We start from the raw sequence: 20,060 nt of genomic DNA on the forward strand, positions 1-20,060 counted from the left end.
TGCCAGAAGCATGCTGTCCTTGAGGAATCAACTGACTAGATCGTCCGGTTATGATCTTGTCCTCAGGCACAACCTGCTGCCAGAAGCATGCTGTCTTTGGGGAATCAACTGACTAGATCGTCCGGTTATGATCCTGTCCTCAGGCACAACCTGCTGCCAGAAGCATGCTGTCATTGAGGAATCAACTGACTAGATCGTCCGGTTATGATCTTGTCCTCAGGCACAACCTGCTGCCAGAAGCATGCTGTCTTTGGGGAATCAACTGACTAGATCGTCCGGTTATGATCTTGTCCTCTGAGACAACCTGCTGCCAGAAGCATGCTGTCCTTGAGGGATCAACTGACTAGATCGTCCAGTTATGATCTTGTCCTCTGAGACAACCTGCTGCCAGAAGCATGCTGTCCTTGAGGAATCAACTGACTAGATCGTCCAGTTATGATCTTGTCCTCTGAGACAACCTGCTGCCAGAAGCATGCTGTCTTTGGGGAATCAACTGACTAGATCGTCCGGTTATGATCTTGTCCTCTGAGACAACCTGCTGCCAGAAGCATGCTGTCCTTGAGGAATCAACTGACTAGATCGTCCAGTTATGATCTTGTCCTCTGAGACAACCTGCTGCCAGAAGCATGCTGTCCTTGGGGAATCAACTGACTAGATCGTCGGGTTATGATCTTGTCCTAAGGCACAACCTGCTGCCAGAAGCATGCTGTCTTTGGGGAATCAACTGACTAGATCGTCCGGTTATGATCTTGTCCTCAGGCACAACCTGCTGCCAGAAGCATGCTGTCTTTGGGGAATCAACTGACTAGATCGTCCGGTTATGATCTTGTCCTCTGAGACAACCTGCTGCCAGAAGCATGCTGTCCTTGGGGAATCAACTGACTAGATCGTCGGGTATGATCTTGTCCTGAGGCACAACCCGCTGCCAGAAGCATGCTGTCCTTGGGGAATCAACTGACTAGATCGTCGGGTATGATCTTGTCCTGAGGCACAACCCGCTGCCTGAAGCATGCTGTCCTTGAGAAACCAACTGTCTGGACTGTTCAGGAATTCGGTGGGGCATTTGGTGGGAAAAAGGACACTTTTAGTCTAGTGTCTGTTTTGGCAAGAACAAGGAAAGACATAGTTACATTAAATTCCCCATTATTGGATCACACAATGATTACTGTACAGTGAATTATTCCCTCACCATGGAGGATGGTTTTGTTAACTAAAATGAATGTACATGTAGTTTACATATAAAAGACAAGTGCGGACTGGTCAACATGGCGACGAGAAAGTCATACCGGCTATACACTTAACCAATCTCTTCTGAATTCTAAATTCTTGTTCATTATACTTTAGTGAGTGAACCTAGAAGCAGATGCAGCTCTATGTAGCTACAAATATGCAAAGCTGTCAACAGTCTTAATCTGTTTTCATCCCAAATGTTGCGTACATCATATAATATCGAAGTGATCATTCCACCAACTTTCGAAGATTGTTGACGTTTATGGTTGTTTATACACTACAGGATCATGATATGTTTGTTGAGCAGATCACTTTGATAAGAAATCACAAACTAAAAGACATAAATTCCTTTGCATCAAACAAAAGATGAGTGTGAAATATGACAACAAATGGGACATCTCTCCAGCATGAATAGAATCTCCCACGCCCTCCCCTTGTTGTTTTACCTTTACCATATCACTACAATATCACTATAGATTTGACAAATAAACTTTAGAAATGTAGCCTTGAACAATTGACAGAGCTGAACGGCAGTGAAATCTTATGAAGGATATTCCATTGTAGGGGTCAAATATCATAATGACGTGATTAATGTCGCCAATAACTCAGAGGAGCAGCATCATGACCAGGCTCGAAGTAAACTCCCAGCTAAAGTTCCTTTTCTTAATGAAATCAATCACTCTGAACTTGAAATGTTCGATATGACCTTCAACGAACGAGACACTGCACAATATCGTCTTTCTTGTGCAAATGGCTTTGGACCAATTTGTGACCAGAGTTGGAAAACTGAGTTACAATACACAGATCTTCTTTCTTGTGGCTTCAGATGTAATCCTCACTGAACCCGCCATCTGAATTCTGGCATCAGGTCAAAGGATGAAATGTGTAATTTCTGATAGAAAACTGGGACTCATCTTTATTAATTTTTTTCTCTCAAAAGAAAAACTTCCAACATATGATGTGTTTAGAAATCCATGCCTCAAGTGATTGGGAAGTGTCATATCATTTTAAAGGTAATTTTGTGCTAAATCAACCCATGCCAATAACTCAATATCTGTCTTTGACCCCCAAGTGACCTCTTTTGCCACAGTATGTCCCATATAAATCATGATGAGTAGACATGAGAGAAGACATTGTGTATTTTTTTGTGCTTAAAAATTGACCTAATAAGCAAATTTACTTGCCAAGTCATCAACTATGGTTACCTACAAAAACTTAGCAGCCTAAACTGAATTGAATCTCTGTCTAAATAAAACACTTCTCATTTTGACAGTCTGAGTATGATCCATGATGTTATGCAGAGATTACACCTAAGCCTACGAGTACTTTATGCTGAGGTTTTTACTTACATTTTTAAAGGAACCCATTTCATATGTAATTAACTGATTTACCGAATTGTGCTTTAGAATTATGATCTTTAAAGCCAAGTACATCAAAAGACTCCATGTTTTTTGACAGTGGTTACATTGCAATCACAGTGTTAAAATTGACATGCTTCGTGCAGCAGAGAGATTCAGTTGAAACAGGCCACACCAATATCTAACAGGCCGAACCACTATGACATGTTTGTGTAATAATATTGATAAAAACTTCACCCTTAGTACATACATGTACATGAATTGAAAATTCAACTTTAAACTATGGTTGCTTTTTGATAGAAATGCAAGGCCTTTAAATAAGACAGAATCTCAAAATCACCTATACCTTTAGTTCACAATGGGTACTGTTAGAGTATATTAAATGGAAGTGCCAGGTTTTCAGGCAAACATATCAACATCATAACGCTCATGGTTGCTTTTTGATAGAAATGCTAGGCCTTTATATGAGCAGAAATAGAAATTGCCCATACTTTTATTTCGCAAGGGGTGCGGTAATAGGAGTATAGCAACTGGAAGTGCCAGACTAATGCAGTTTACAGGATTGCAGGTTTCAGGCAAACATATCAATAATAACAATAATAACTATCATTCAATTTCCAAGTCGCAGATACAATGCACAAAAAAAGCAATTCATAGAATATTCTGATCAAAATAGAAAGACAACACTGAATAGAAATAGAATAGAATACTTAAATAACTACAGGGAGCAAAATAATTCATATCAATATGACCAAATTCAGTCTTCATCCAATAGAAGTAAATATGACAGACGGTATAAATCAATAAATCAACAAACAACAATTCAGTAAAATTTACATCAAATGTGAAATCAGCACAGCGCCTTCTGCCCAGTCCACACGGTAGAGAATTTTTAAAAAAGCCTTATAAGGGAGGGGCCAGTTAGAGAAAATTGAGGGGCTTAAATGGGAAATTCAAAGTAGGCCCCTCTAGAGTATAACGATTTCTCTCTTTGGCACTCAGTCCTGTTTTTGACCAATTTTTTACGCACCCATCTTGAATTTATAACTTTAAAAGAAAAAAACGCTACCATGTGATCAGGGTAATTGCAATATGGTGCATTTGTAACTTTATGGTGAAACAGATTATAATCATTCATATTCCCGCACGATATAGTTTTTTTGAGTACAATACTGTATTCCAGTTAACCCTTCAGGTCCGTTGTGTTCAGTTCAGGCAATTAATGTATTGTATTGTATAAGTTTGTATTGTTACAGTGTTTTTAAGCAGTGTAGTGTAAATTAGCAATACAAACCACTGAATTGTTGTGCAAGTCAGTCACCGGCTTTACTGCTGTGGAGTACCTCTGTTTTGGATGAATAATGTTGAAATAGTTCTAAGTGATATCGATACGATGGGCATCTAAAACTAGAATCGGCACGTTAGACCAAAAGGGAACCGGAATTTGCGCGACTGGTTAGCTATTACCATAAAGAGTATCATATTGAAACGCATAAGATTTTACAAAGTGACATGTGCTCGTCATCGATTCAGTCTTTAGCTACATGTGTGTTATCTTGGAGAGAAGGAGAGGAATGGTCTTTATGCTGGCAAGATTCACGGTTAACTGTGCCGTTACGAGACAGATGCCCCCATTTCCTCCCCTCTTCAAGGTGCTTGACTCCAGTGAGTCCAAACTTGATTGTTGTGCCAGTGAAACTGCAATGCTAGATATTACTTTATGAGCACATATTTGGCAATCGAATACATATATGTATCCACTGATCAGCTGATAGAGCAATGGTGAAATTTCCCAATTAAGTCGTAAACTGTGGAAGAGTTAAACAAAAATATTCGAATCAATGGATCTGACAAATGTACTGTCATAAATTTATAATCATATGAACAAATGGAATCAATTAATTACCAGTTGCTTCAAAAGGGGCTCTACAGGCAGGAGCCAATTAAGTCAGATTAAGTTGCACAATATTGCCAATAGGGGTCTTTTCCATCACACAGTACAATGAAACTATTCACGCTTGTGTTCAGAATATATCTAATGCTGAATCAAACATGACCCAGTCTGTTTACTGCACATACTAGTCCCCTGAAGTTGACCACTTTGACCCCTGCCCTCCTGTCTGTAGGCCCTTTTAACTAATTTGACTCAACAATTGATATAAAGGAACAACACGCCACATTTATAGAGTGTAGCAGAACAATACTTGTTGTTGGGTCAATTCAATTTGTCTTTAAGGGAAGATTAGGACATTTGAATTAAATATCAGTAACGAATCTATCCATTTAAATGGACAATTTGGGTCAATGTCTGCATCAGCAGATTTTTCGAACAGTGTTTTATAGATAAACATCCCGCAAACGAGCCATTTGAATTGCAGCAACCTGCAATTATAATCGCTGCTCTGTGCGACAAGAAGATCTCTTGTCTGCAAGTAAAACCACTTATTGGTGGGTTTGATATTGTTTGCAGGTTGTTACATTCACCGGCTCTTGTCGCAGGCACCAGCGATGACCACCGCAAACCAGCGATTTTTGTCATATGCGATAATGATCACAGGTGGCAGCGGCGTAAATCACTGGTTTCCGGAGCGCTAGAGGTCCCTGTGACCAATGCCCTATACAGGCAATTGACATTAAAAAGCCGCATTGCACATCATAAATCAAATACTTGCATATACATTTAGTTTCATCCTTTTCTTACCGGCAAACAAATTTACAAAGCTTATTACCATGTGAAATAGATTATAGACAGAAAGTGACTGAAAAACTCTTCTTGAAGCTTTTAAAAGTGATTAAAACACCTTATGAAAAGCTCTTCTCGAACTCTTTAGAAGTAAGTTACAAAGCGATTTTCGAAGAGGGTTGGGTTGAAAGCATAAGTTGCCAAAATCACAACAAGCAATTTCAATAATGATATTAAAGTTAGGTTGTCAACCAAACATTTCACCTCCTAAGTGAATTTATGGTTTATATGCTAGGGCAGCTATCAACAGCAGGTAAGAGCCACTTAACCCATTAGGTCACGAATCGCAGAAAACCACCTTTTTATACCAAATCTGAAGAAAAAATTGTGCATCAATTCTGGAAAAAAGTTCACACAAACTAAACTGGTTAGTTTTATTTTGGCATCAATAGATCCCTCACTTTCCATCGATATTCAAGGGACTTGTGCTGAATACTTTGTGCTGCAAATGATTGCCTTACTTAAGTGAAGCACATAATGATCACCCCCAAGGTGATGTATGGAACGTATCAAAATATTATCAGTGATTATCAAGCTAATAGGAACGTTGCAATATAACAGCAAGAAATTTCTCCTTGTTCATTGTGGTATTCATTTCACACTTCGTTGATTTTTCACGTTCTCCTTGTTTTTTGGTCTAGTGAGACAAAGACAGTAGTGAAATAGTTCTATTCCAAAACAACAGCAAACAATGTCTTGCTACAGTATGCAAAATGCTCTCTAGAAGAATGAATATCACTATGGAGACTCATCATCCAGGTAGATTGATAGTTGGACAGTTTATAAGCTACCGGATAATATTGACTTACTCTGGATAATATTGATCACTACGCCCGATGACGTCACGAGTGATCATGTGACCAAGGACTCAGCTGAGTCCGAAAGCTTATGAAATGTAAGTCAATATTATCCAGAGTTATCAGGTTATAAACTGCCCAACTAAGAACGAACATGACCGCCAATCAGATTGATAATGTATCGTTCAGTTCTTATGGGCAAATTTTCCAAAATTGATTAAAATACAATAGCAAGAAAACCTTACACAATCTAGTAATGCAGTTTGAATACATACACAATAGATAGCAGCTTTTAATAAATGAGAGAAACCTAATGGGTTAACGGCCGCCAGAAGACTCGACACTTACTTACTATGGTTATAATCTCTTTCCAATCCAAGACCAACAGATACTTTATGACCTTTTCCGCATAATAGATTACAACACAAAAAATAATCAAAGTATTTCCCTATTCTTGTTGAAGACTAGTAATGCAATGTCAATGACCGCTTTATAGAATTTTGATGAGTAAAATCATAAACAAAAATTAAAGGTCCCTTTAGACACAAAATGAGCAAGAGGAGCAGTAAAGTCGAAAATCAATAATATGTACAAGTCAATATCGATATAAAAATATGATATGCATCACAATAAAGTCATTAGTGAAAGCGACACCCTTTTTCCCATGGTCAATAATACCTTGTGAACTAGAGATTATGGACATGTTTGAAGGCTATCACTTTTAAAAGTGCAGGCAACCTACAGACCCCTTGCAGACGAAGTAAATCAATGTGCATCGAACAGTACATACTTAATATTCGTGCAAGGCTATAGACAAGCCTTTCACTGCCAGTGGCGTTTTTTCTCAATATAGGAAAAATGTCTTGAAATCTGAAATATTATTAAAACCATGTCGCATCTGTATTGATTTGAAAGCGTTTAGTGGGAGCTTTTCAATGAATACCTGTGCAATAAGTTTTAGGAATTCCTTCCCCATGAGTTTATACATTTTCAATTTGGTCAGATATGTCTAGGCAGTGAAAAGGGTAAACCGAATTAGTAACTTTACTTAACATATACATGTAATAGAGATGTCTCCCAATTGGCCCAAATAAACATCACCAGCCAGCATGGCTTCTATAAATCATAGTTATGAATACACTCATTAGTTTGTTGTTGTAACAGGAATTAAAAGTAGGCCGTTTTGACAAACTTTTGAACAACAACTCCGTTGGTGCAAATGTGTGACTGTGTTGTACCTCCAGGTGTGTAGTGTGTACTGTGTAGTGCATTAAACATCACTTAATCCTGCATTCAGAGAATAAGAATCTGTTCTTTAAGAATAGATTTTGGAGCCCAGCTGCTCAATCAGCGTTCTAAGAGACCAACACCAGCTTTAGCTAAACTTGCGTTTCCCCGTCAGTAAATTTCTGTTGCAATAGAAGACTTCAGATATAACGCCGAGGTAACTGTTAATGCCCATTAAGCAGCCAGGCCAAGATTCGGTGAAACTGTAGGGTTAACTCTCTTTGCGAGGATTTTTATGTTAAAAAATCTCATATTTAAACCCTTAAATGATCACAAAGTTGAGACATCCGAAGATACAAAATTTCATCGTACATTTTTCTGGGACAATGAAAGAAAATGCGGCTGTAAGTCTAAGTAGTTATTACGGATGATAGATCAGGGAAATAATGGATTATGGAAATAAAAGATTATGGAAATAAAACCTCGTAAAAATGTGATGCAACTCTTTAAGGATTCACGCAAGAAAGAAAAAAGACTTCATTGATGTTATTCCTAAAGTATAGATTCTAATCTATGCTCTGCAATATCAAGAATTAACAAAGACTTGTCTTTATTGTTACTTGGTAATATACTTAGTGGATGGATTTCACCAACCAATGCAAACCAGATAAAATGTGTTGAAAGAAGTTTGATTTAATAGCCACCAACGTAGGCATATTTATGTCATATGAATATATTTTAGCTTATTTATGTCGTATGAATAATATTTCAGCAGATTTCTAAAATAACTGGTATATATCATGCGTCCTTTCTGATATGTCGTCAGCAAGTTAGAGATCAATCCAATAGGGATAAACTTTATAATATGTTCAATGAACATCTTCACCGGTTCGAGGCCACCTGGAGAAACAGCACCACATTTCCCGAGGGGCTTTCCCCGGCCCGAGGTAGGACTTCCCCTTTTGTGTTTTCGAGTGCAAGAGCACTTTGCTTAGGGGCATCATTACAATTAACAGGCAAACATGGACAGTGTGCAATGTTCTCGCTCATAACAGTTGCTTCAAATCTGCAACACTTGAATTCCATGCTGTTTTTTTATCAGGCCAACAAATGAAAGTTCTTTCAAGCCATCTGGTGACTTTGACACAGACATTTAGCATTTTCTGTGGGTTAGGAAGATGTTCTCGGGATTAGGGGTGACATTTCCATGAAATCTTACCTCAGAAACTGTAGTGCTGATTCCCCAGGGTGATGGTGTAGGTTAAATGGTTTCAGCCCCATGGGCTATATACCCATACTGTTGACATTCCGCACTGTCTATACATGAAAGGCCTTAGTCATTCGTGTTCAATGTATTTTTTTGTGGCTCAGGTAAATATAGATTTACTTTGTCATAGCGCAGTCATTATAACACAAAATTGTTGAAACTTGGCATGTATACTATTTGTACAACAGCCTACACAACAGCACTGTTGAATTTTGTATTTGTTTACTCATTTGGAAATGTTCACATTCAAATTAAGTTTTCAAATTTTTACAAGAAGGGCGTAGGCCTTTAATTGACCACCAGGCTATTAGCCAAGACAGACATATGAACTGCAATGGTACGACTGTGAATCCGAATTTGAAATAATGGAAGTTTCTGTCGATGTATCCTGCTGGATAAATATCCGTGAGTCTTCAAATAATACGTGAACATTATAAAAGCAAGAACAAATAAATACTATAAGCTTTAGTTATAACCAAATGAAGAGTTTCATCCCAATATCCATTTTTGCCGTTTGGAGAAAAATGGCCTCCAAGTTTGGCAAAATGCAATTGAACATTTTGTACATCATGATTATTTTACTGTTGGCTGGAATGCCCTGAAACAGACATCATGCGCGATGCTGTGGTCCGATTGTGCAAATCGCCTTTTGCAATAAAACTCTTCAAATATTGAGATTATTGACGAGAATGTCAAAGAAACATGCGTCATCGATAGCTGTGTTGTTTAACCAACAAGCATAGCTCTGTACAAATGAATATACACAGAAATGTTGTTCACGGAAAACTGGAAAGTGCGTAATCTTGAAGAAAACATTTCAGAATAAATTCTTCACAACAAGATCACAAAATGTGACCAAAATGTCCAACTCTTTGCAGCTTTTTAGTATGTGCCATTGTCTTGCAAGCAATCTTGATGGGGAAGTTTCCATAGTATTAAAAGGGCTTTTTACACCGTGAAATTTCCAGTGATTTTCACAGGCAAAATAAATTTTCATTGGGAAAATGCGGGACAAAGGGAAAAATACATGAATTGCCCAACTGTGCTGAGGACCTTATTTCCTACCAAGAGAAAAAAACCATGAAATAAATCTGCGAAAAAAAAAAGCAATTTTCAAATCATAGCAAGGGAAGACTTGTATAGTGAGGTGTGCAGCTCTGCTGTAATTTTTTAGCAAGGCAAGGTCCATTGAAACAAATCACTGAAAAACCCTTTTTCACCGCCCTTAATCTTAGCAAAGTGTCCTTGTCAGAATTCACTGCCATTAAATTTGCGTGTGGATGTTTTCCAATGATTATGCCATTAGATTTAGTATTTTTCACATTCCCGTTTTGACCCCCTTATGCAAACCCGCAAAAAAATCAGGCTTGCAAAAATAAAGGGGGTTTACACTACTGAGTTATCAAATCATTTGAATATTTCGATAAGTCCACGGTATTTAAGATTTCAATCATTGTCACCAGGAAATAATAAGTTCAAAAATTTGAAAGTCTTCAGGGACCGTCATCAGATCGATGTTGGTGGTGTTCCCTTGACGGGGAGGGGGGGGACTGACCACTGCATTACAAGAGGTTTGAAAGCAAAAAGTGGCATTGTTTGTGCTCGAGTTATTTTGAAAGCAGGATTGTTAATTCATACTGTGGGAGGAGACAATTTGGCCAAGAGTTGGGAAGAGGAGACCTTATACAAGCCTCCATATATTTCTACCAATATCAGTCTGCAAAATATGCAAATTTGGATCAATTGGGATGAATTACTTAGTTTGATCCCGGTATAAACCATATGCATTATGTAAACATGTATATGCAATATAAGCACATTAGCTAACGCCAATGTTAGATCTTTGACCAGTTTTAATATCGTGCAGCATTAATGAACCAGAAGATTTGGAGAAGCAAGAATATTAGATGCCATAATAAACTGAGTTTGGTTCCAAAACACAATAAAATACCATGTCCGCAATTTTTGAAGATACACTATACGGCAATCGCATTTTAAAAAAAAACACAAATATGGATTCATTGTAGTTTGGACCAAACTATTTAAAAGGACGTACATATGTACCAAATAAGAGTTCATCAGGCCAGTGAGCAACAGGGATCACAACAATTCGCAATATAATCAGTGTAGTACCAATGAAAACAACGAGAGAAGTTCATCCGGAGTTTGATGCAGGTCAATGGCATAATTGGATCAAGGTAAAAAAGAACAAAGTGATACAAATCATATACATGTATACATGTTTGCAAAGGACTGGATATACACTTACATCTAGTCAACAGAAGTTATTAATCCGACATTATTAGTAACAAAATATTCAACAGATATCGTTCTCTGAATTATAAATGGTTATTGGCCGTCAGATGATGCGTCATTTATCCCTGAACAAATATGATATGTTGTAAAAACATCACAAAATCAAAGTATCGAATAAAATGCAGAGAATCTGTGCCCTCTATAAATCTAATATCACGAATAGCAAAGAATTTATGACCATATGGTTTTCAGCTGAAAATCTGCTTGAAGACAAGGATAGACGGCATATAGATCAAAACAGTTGAGATTTTGCGCCGTAAATTTTCACCGCTGCAACATTTGTGAATTGAAAGTCGTCTGCAAGATTATGTAATAAGTACATGTAATAGTCGAATATACTAGCTGGCTGTATCGCACGAATGGTTCAATTTTTATTGCATCAATTTAAAGGCCCAGTCCATAAAAATTTCTATTTGTCCCATCTGTTGGACTTGAAACCAGAATTTATGTCATGCATAGTGCAGATCATGCACAACCAAGAGTGTTGAAACTTGGCATGCATGTCTTTTTATAGCCATACACACAACAGCATTTAAAATTTGAATTCTCAATTTATTCACATAATTAAAAATTCAATAAAATAAAATAAATAAAATAAAAAATTCAAATTCAAATTTCGTCTGACAAATTTAGAACCTACGAACTGATCCTTTAATGCCACTTTCTAATCTCATTAACATGATCAATGCACAAGATATATTTTTTGGATATACCTTGCCCAATTTTATTGATGGCCACATATATACTGTACTCTTTTCGAGGAGAATTATGGTGTGTCACCTGTCCAGCTCAAGGCCTTCATCAGCATCAGCTGGCAAAGGGTTTAAATCTCAATCTTGAGAAAACTTGTCAAGAAGCAAATTTTCAGATATGCAGATATGCAGGCTTTCGAGAAGGAAGTCACACGAATAGTAGCCAATATTTCAATGAATGGTTGAAAGAAAACTGTAGCAATCGTAAAAAGGAGTTGCGTAAATTCACCTCAATTCATACAGTTTGCCATCAGAATTCACAAAAATCTTTATTAGTACCACCATTTTTTTACATCCGTACACTAAATAAGAATTAACGAAGAAGAAAGCACAAAAAAGTTACCTTTTCTTTCATTTTTAACTTTAGCATGCTTAGAAAGGAGCAGAGCAAGCAATTAAATGGTAATTTATCAAAGCCAACGGTACGCATCGTTATAAATCATCAGTCAATTCTCACATTCAAACCGTTAAAGACAAAATTCTAAAATATTGGCCCATGAAAGAATCACACAGTTTTAAAATGTTGCAATAATAATGCTTTAAGCTTACAGTGCTACAGAAATCCTGGCTAATTCATATAACCAAGTATAGATCACGAGATATAACCTTCGCATCCCCAGGTTTTTGAATGGACTCTCCCATTGCAAAGACTGGACGAGTCTATACAAGAAAATGGGGGGACTGTGAGCTGAAATGATATAAATTCTCCCTTTATCTCTCTTTCTCTGTTCTATGAGACATCAGGAGAATACAATTTAGCCCTTCTGTACATTCATAGCACGAAATGAAATGACTTAAGGGAAAATAGTTTGGCGTAGATGGTGAAAACCTTTAGGGAAACACCACACCTATTCTATTGAATCTTAGATCCTTTAAATTAGAAGCAAGACGAGGGAGTCTCATCAATTTAATTGCTAATGATACAAAGAAAAAGGCTTCCATGCCCTCAAAGTAATTGCAGGTCCTCCCTCATGATCAAAGGGAACAATGGTCAACGTACCCCTTCTAATTCAGCCCTGAAGGAGTATGTTAGGTGTTTTCCTAATGGCATGCACATGTACATAACCATAGCTGGCAAACTTGACACCCCTTGGAGGGTAAAATGGTTTTTCTGCCAAATCTCCAGACAAGCCCAGTCAAGAAATTCCTACAAATGGCAAATAAGGTTGAAAATGCACCACACCTCAGTCCGACAACTAACTTGAGTAATGGCATGAGAACTTGCAAAAGTCCAAATTAACATACAATAGGTCCATAACACTCTGGACTTTCCTTGGATGTATCAAAACAGCACAGAAATAATTCAGTTGCCAGGCAACCATCACGAAAACATCATAGATATATCTGGTGTGTCTCAACTGTGGTGCGATGGTCCTGAAGACATGTTTTGAGTATTTGAGTAAAAGAGTAATGTACACTTCTGAAGCCAAGACTTCAAGCCATTGCAACAGCATAACTTGTTTGGCACATATTCTACGATAATCGCTCGCACTGACTTAATTTATTCAGTGCAATTTTGAGCACATTCACATGTACATTTAAAGGAGGCGTGGCAAAATAATCCCTGCTACATGTACGCCACCTTTAAATGTTACACACTAGAATTCTAAGAAGACTACACACCAAGCTGATCGGAGTCATCCCTGAACACTCTCAGAGACCATCACACCAGAGCGCAGATTTTTGTATAAATCAATCGATATGAGTCCGCTATTTTTTATACATGTCCAGACTGCTCAGTGAGGTTCGGCTCCAGCTTCGTCTCTTCCTCAATCTTGAGTAACTTGGTGAGCGACTCCGGTACCTCGTTTTTCTTGACCTGGACCTGCTGCGACTGTATGACCCATATGAACTTACAGATGAGCTTGAACTAGGGGGACTGGCACGGTAGTAAGGGATTGGGCGTTTCCGCGCACTGAAAAAGAAATCGCAGTAGTAAATAAGGTTTCACCGGTTAAGAGTCTAGGGCGTCCACAAGGTCAAAATGGACGGCCACATGCCAGAGCAGCTGAATACACTGACTACAAATTATGCTGACCATGCTGCTTCTCGCAATTATAATTGCTGTTATCTGAATTATCCCTCAACTTCAGGATAAACCGGTAATCGCCGGGTATGCTAGTTCGGTGCAATCACCAATCCTTATCACAGGCACCTGCAATGACTGCAGCAAACAAGGGATTTTTGTTGCATGCGATCATGATATCAGGTTGCAACATTGCAGGGTGCTGTAGGAAAATAGAAGTCACTGTAACTGTTTTCATAGCAAAACTGTACAAAATCACTTGCCTCTTATTCCCCTTTAAATTGTCTCAAAGCAACACAATTGAATAAAATAATAAATCCACCACATTCATAGCCTACATTGCAAGACTACATGTATATAGCAAATAAGCAGCCATGTATTTAACCTTTAACTAAGCAACAGCAAAGCAATTAAATTGGCAATACATGTAGTTAGTACCGAAAGTGCAGGGGTTTGGTTGTTATATTGGTATAGATGCAGGATAAAACATCTTAATTCAAGGACTTACTTACCTGATTTTATGATCAAAGAAAATTTTTAGGAAATGAAGGTCGGAAGGGAGGGTTAAAACTATCCTGTGATGTGCCATCCCTCAAGCGGGGTAGAGGTGCGCAGTCAGAAATGTTGGCTAGGGTACTGGGGAGGGTGGGAGCATGTGTGTGCAAGCAATCTTTTAAGAGGGGGCTGCCTTGAAAAAGGGTTCCAAGATGCCTTGGGTGCAAGGGAAGGGGATTATCACTCATTATCTTAGATGAGGAATGCTACATAGCACACAATGATTACATACATAAGTCGATGAGTTTGATTGATAGGAACTGATGATGAATAAGCAATGGTGACTAACTTATGGAGCAATTTCCAAGTCACAGCCTCTGTAGTTTGACGCTATCTCAAACCCATCGTGGACATCTAGGACAAACGTTGACATGCACAAAGCACAGATGATGCAGCAGATTAGGGCAGTGGATTACTCATGGAGAAAATCCTATAATGTCGCTATCAATTAACTACAGCAGCAGTGCCCTGGACATCGCCTGACTAATTTACTTAGTTGTATTTTCATTTAACTTCTATAATGAGCACTTAATGACATTGACATAGCGTGCACCCCCGGCTAATAAGGTGCCGATACCAATCAAGGAGTTTGGGGACAGCCTATTGATTTTTGTTCAATCAAACTTTATCAGTTATCAAACAGCAGGGTGTGTTCAGACGGGGTTGGTATTTATCAAAGTAAGGCATTACCATCTGGCCATATTGACTCGGGATATTTTAACTATCTTACTGCTAGTCTGTCATCACTTTCACCTCCAACACCAGGAATTACTAGTGGGTGGGCGAGTCCTGTGGGCTTGCAGGTGTGTTGGTCCTGTGAGTATGAGTAGATGAGTCTTGGGGGTGAGTGAGTCCTGTGGGAGTGAGTAAATGATTCTTGCCAGTGACCGAGTCCTGTGGCTAAATGTAAATGAGTCTTATGGGCGTGTGAGCACTGTGGGTATGAGTCTTGCCTGTGAGTGAGTCCTGTGAGTATGAGTATATTAGTCTTGTATTGCAAGCAAGTCCAGTGGGTATAATTAAATGAGTCTTGCAGGTGAGCAAGTCCTTTGGGCAAGAGTAAAGTCAATCCTGAGTATCACTAAAGTGAGCACTGGTTGTGAGTATGGCTAAGTGAGCACTGGTTGTGAGCATGGCTAAGTGAGCACTGGTTGTGAGCATGGCTAAGTGAGTCCTGGTTGTGAGTATGGCTAAGTGAGTCCTGGTTGTTAGTATGGCTAAGTGAGTCCTGGTTGTTAGTATGGCTAAGTGAGTCCTGGTTCTTAGTATGGCTAAGTGAGTCCTGGTTGTTAGTATGGCTAAGTGAGCACTGGTTGTGAGTATGGCTAAGTGAGCACTGGTTGTTAGTATGGCTAAGTGAGCACTGGTTGTGAGTATGGCTAAGTGAGCACTGGTTGTTAGTATGGCTAAGTGAGTCCTGGTTGTTAGTATGGCTAAGTGAGCACTGGTTGTGAGTATGGCTAAGTGAGCGCTGGTTGTGAGTATGGCTAAGTCAGCGCTGGTTGTGAGTATGGCTAAGTGAGCACTGGTTGTGAGCATGGCTTAGTGAGTGCTGGTTGTGAGCATGGCTAAGCCAGTCCTGGTTGTGAGTATGGCTAAGCCAGTCCTGGTCGTGAGTATGGCTAAGTGAGTCCTGGTTGTGAGTATGAATAAGTTTGTCTTGCAGTTTTATATTAAATGAATCCTGAGGGAATATGAGAGTGGCTTGCCATTGGAATGAGAGGGTTAGTTCTGTGCCAGTAAGTGATATCAAACCTATCGCGTTATTCATGCAAGGAGGAAACCAGGAGAACATCATTCCCGTGTGCCTCATTCACGCTAATCCATGTTCTCAGCTTGTTAGGGCCTTTTATTAAATCAATGCCTTTTTGTCCGAGTCTTCAATTACCAAAGCGGCACAATGCCACTCACCGCTTGTACTTCCGGTATCCTCCATGCATGTTATGCTAGATCAGCAGAGAGAACTTCAGCGTTAGTTTAAGATGCAGAATACAGGGAATATGCTGCAACAGTTTGTTAGGGCAGTATTATATTCGGCCAAGACAGATATATACCATATTTTGACAACGCAGCTAACGACGATGACGTCGACTAACGGGGGAACGGGAATATCTGCGGCGTCCAGCCGGGGAACGGCTGCGAGCATATCTATCATGTAGCGCCCTCTCTTTGTGGCCTCGATCTCGTTCTCGGGACCTATTTGGTCAGGTGGACGGAAAAAGAAGAGAATAGAAATAAAATTGTGCATGAAAAGAAATTAAAACAATATTGGACACTTTTGCAGTTCTCCAGTCAAAAAGCTAAACAGGGCACCAGTGCCAAGTCAGAACCAATCGAAATGCTACTGACTAAATACTGACTTAATTTAATACTCCATTGCAGACTCTGAATCAGCACAGTTGGCAGGAGCTCGAACAAATGTTCAAGATTTTGCATCCAGTTATAAATGTGCGTTACCTTGGTTACCTATCAATGCGCATGCATAACCACGATACAAAATGTGCTCAATGTGATGTTGATTCAAAGGCCTTTATGAAGTATTCTATCTAACCAATTGATATATTTCAAAAAATTATTTTTTTACATTTTTAAATATATAACCATTAAGCTATGAACTGTATTGATTTAAACTTTTGATAGACTTTCCTGCAAAAGCGTCCATGAAATTAACAACACCTACATGAACAAATAAACAAACATAATTTACCAATACCAGAACATAATACCAGCTATTGTGCGTTACAAAATTTACCATATTTACGCTCGAAGCACAAATGGATAATAAACTGAATACATCTAAAATATTCACCGATATGAAAGGGGGCATAGATATAAAATTGTGCCACACTGCAACCATGAACACATAACAACACCAAATAAGCTAAGCACAAAAGAGCTATAATGAAAACTTCCTTCGATTAAGAAAAGGAAAAAATATCTAGATCCCTGCACTACATCACGATGTACATGTAGTTGATAGAAAAAATTCTAGATGGCAGGTTGATCTTATCTCGCTCCTGGCATAATTTTTAAAGTATTCCGACTCAGATTAGTGTCGCTAAATGTTTTTAAGTAGGGCAGGTTTCAACATGAAAAATACCGGGTTTCGCAGCAAAACTTTGAAGGATGCAAGAAAAATTCAAAAGATAAAAAAATTTATCAATGCAATGACAACACAACAAGAAGTTTACAGCACTAGATCCCAACTAGATATTTATATCTTTACTCGCTAAAATTCTATTTATACCTAGTGATGCGCCTTTTATCTAAATGGCTTGGCGAGCCCTTGCGTCGACGTATGGATGGACTCCGAGTAAAACTGCGAGATCTGGACCGTGATTTCGAATGGTAGCTCTTACTGCGACTTTTATGGTGGTGCCCCCTATGCATCGGTGAGTAGCTCAAGGACCGACTGTATGAACGATGGCGACTTTTGCTACGAGATTTTGACCTGAAATTGAAGGCGAGAAAGTGTTACAACATCACCATCACCAAGTAGAGGCAGCACACTGGAGAATCAGTACCACATTTCCCGAGGGCATTCCTCAGCTTTCCTCTCTTCGAGGTAGGACTTCTCAAAAATATCATCCACATTCTCGAAGTCATATTGCTAAACCACAAAAAATGCTAAAATTTTGCATCAAAATCACAACAAGATGGCTCAAAATTACTTACATTTGCTGACCCAAATTCAAGTGTTTGCAGATTTGAATCAACTGTTATAAGCCAGTTATAGCGGGAGCATTACAGATTTTTATATTTTCTGTGCCTACCTTCTACGGGGCGATTTAGAATGGGACTTTGAACGGCCGTGATGCTTCCGCCTCGACGGTGACTTGGATGAATGGCGCTTGCTGCGATGTCCCGGCGAGCTCGTCTTCTCGACTGTCTGCGTCACTTTGTCGCCATTTTGTTTCTTTGTTGGCGTCACACTGTGAGACCGGCGAGAATGATGAGACCGTTGTGATGCCTTGGACCTGGTGGAGGGGGGCGGTGATTGTGACAAGCTGTCATGCCTTGCTCTTTCTGTGTGTCTGAAATACACAGAAGTTTTGATTTTGGAAATATGTTAAAGCTTGATGAGAGGTTCAGCTGAGGCCGAGCTTGGATGCTGACATCATCCTTGTCATCATGCTTAATCCAAGCATGCTTAACCCAAACATTATCTTTACAAACTTGAAATAACTAAATGACTTGGCAGGTTGAGACCTTCTTTAGCAATTATGGAAGATTTGGGCAACCAGGGCTGGATAGCTTTCATTTGGTGAAGGGCAGACTGCAAATACGAAACCCACCTTGGCGGACTTTTATCGCGACTTCCATGAGATGACCTTGACCGATCACTGGGCGGGTTGCTCCGTCTTCCCCTCTTGCTCGGAGATTCAGATATTGACCTTGACCTTGGTTTCTGTGGCGGGCTCCCAGGTTTCTCCGACGGCTGATGATGTCGCTTGGATTTCTCATGCTTGGAGAGCCTCTCCGGGGAGGAGCAACTGTAATTAGAGATATATGAAAAATACATAAGCTCCCGGGTGAAATCACCGTGAAAAGCCACAGGTTTGATCGGAATCTAAATGAGATCAGTAGACTTGGAAACAGACATCGGTAGACCTGGAAACAGACAGTCGCCTGGGCTGTCCTAATGAGCAGGTGAATATGATATTGGCTTGCAGCAGACTAGCAACTTGGTTGACCTGAAGGCTATCTTGAAAGTTATAAAGTTTCGCCTGATATCAACTAAGATATTGCCTGATATCAAGTGAGATTATTATCAGCCTCCAAACTTCGGCCTGCCTCGAACCTTTTCAGCAGACAAGAGATGAGCTGCTCAATAAGCGCTACACCCAGAGCATTTCTTCCATTTACGCACCTGGGTGGAGTAAGGCAAATTCGACAGAGAGACCTGTCTACAGTCTCACACTGACAGTGGCATTTGAACCAAGGAGCTCTTGCCTGCTAGCCAGGATTAAAGAGCTACAAGACAACAGCCCCCAGGTTTTATCGGATGGAGCTTTAGTTTAACTGATGTCTTCTTTCCTCATCTGACAATACCTCAGACTGGGCCCCCAAACATGCCCTAGATCTATAAAACTGGTCTGAAGATGAAGATTATATTAATGGTGCGATTATTAATTGAAACAGCTCGGCAGAACTCGCTTCCGGCTGACAGGTGAATGGATATGTTGGCATCAGCTAGTCAGGCTGGGTCAATTTTACCAAATTTACCACTAGATTTACCTGGTTACCATGCAAAACGTGGCAAATTTTCAAAATGTATAACTTTTTAAAACACTCCCTGTACACAGACACTCTGTAACCATGCATTTTTTCTCGCCTGGCACTTTTTTGAGGCACTCAGGCCTGTTGAACTTTTCTTCCATTTTAGCAAACTTGGAAATTTTCAAATTCAAGTTAAAAAAACAGCATAGCTTTCAAAGGTGAATGAAACTAACCTGTCAGAATCAGAATCTGAGCTGGAATCACTCTCTGATGACGTGGGCGAATGATGTTTTCGTCGATGCTTCTCCTTGCTTGATGACCTAAAGAAAGTGAAGAGATGGCATGGTTGGAAAAGGGGAAGAAAAACTGATGTGTCATCAGAATGATTTTTAAAGGCGGAACGACATTGCATGACGTCATTTCACGAACAGAGTTGGGTGGTGAGTGGCAAACGCCATAATATCAGAGAGCGGAGAACGCACATCAAAATTAGCCACCCAGGCAAATGAAACATGGCGATGAGCCTAGGAATCATCTATAACTTTTGCAGAACATACCCAAAACGCGGA

At 39.4% G+C, this 20,060-nt stretch overlaps 1 protein-coding gene across 4 annotated transcripts in view; it reads right to left on the reverse strand.

The window, feature by feature from the left end:
* Window positions 1–1,126: 1,126 nt before the first annotated feature.
* Window positions 1,127–20,060, reverse strand: part of LOC135482750 (serine/arginine repetitive matrix protein 2-like) — a 190,817-nt gene continuing 171,883 nt past the window's right edge. For all 4 annotated transcript variants that reach the window (XM_064763091.1, XM_064763092.1, XM_064763090.1 and 1 more), the window contains 5 exons: window positions 19,725–19,811; window positions 18,567–18,764; window positions 18,045–18,305; window positions 17,519–17,722; window positions 1,127–13,605 (listed from right to left, as the gene is read on the reverse strand). In XM_064763091.1, the coding sequence (XP_064619161.1) occupies window positions 13,401–13,605; window positions 17,519–17,722; window positions 18,045–18,305; window positions 18,567–18,764; window positions 19,725–19,811 (955 nt within the window). In that variant the 3' untranslated portion in view covers window positions 1,127–13,400. The remainder of the gene's footprint in view (window positions 13,606–17,518; window positions 17,723–18,044; window positions 18,306–18,566; window positions 18,765–19,724; window positions 19,812–20,060) is intronic.

This window comes from Lineus longissimus, chromosome 2 (assembly GCF_910592395.1).
Source record: "Lineus longissimus chromosome 2, tnLinLong1.2, whole genome shotgun sequence".
NCBI classification, from domain to species: domain Eukaryota; kingdom Metazoa; phylum Nemertea; class Pilidiophora; order Heteronemertea; family Lineidae; genus Lineus; species Lineus longissimus.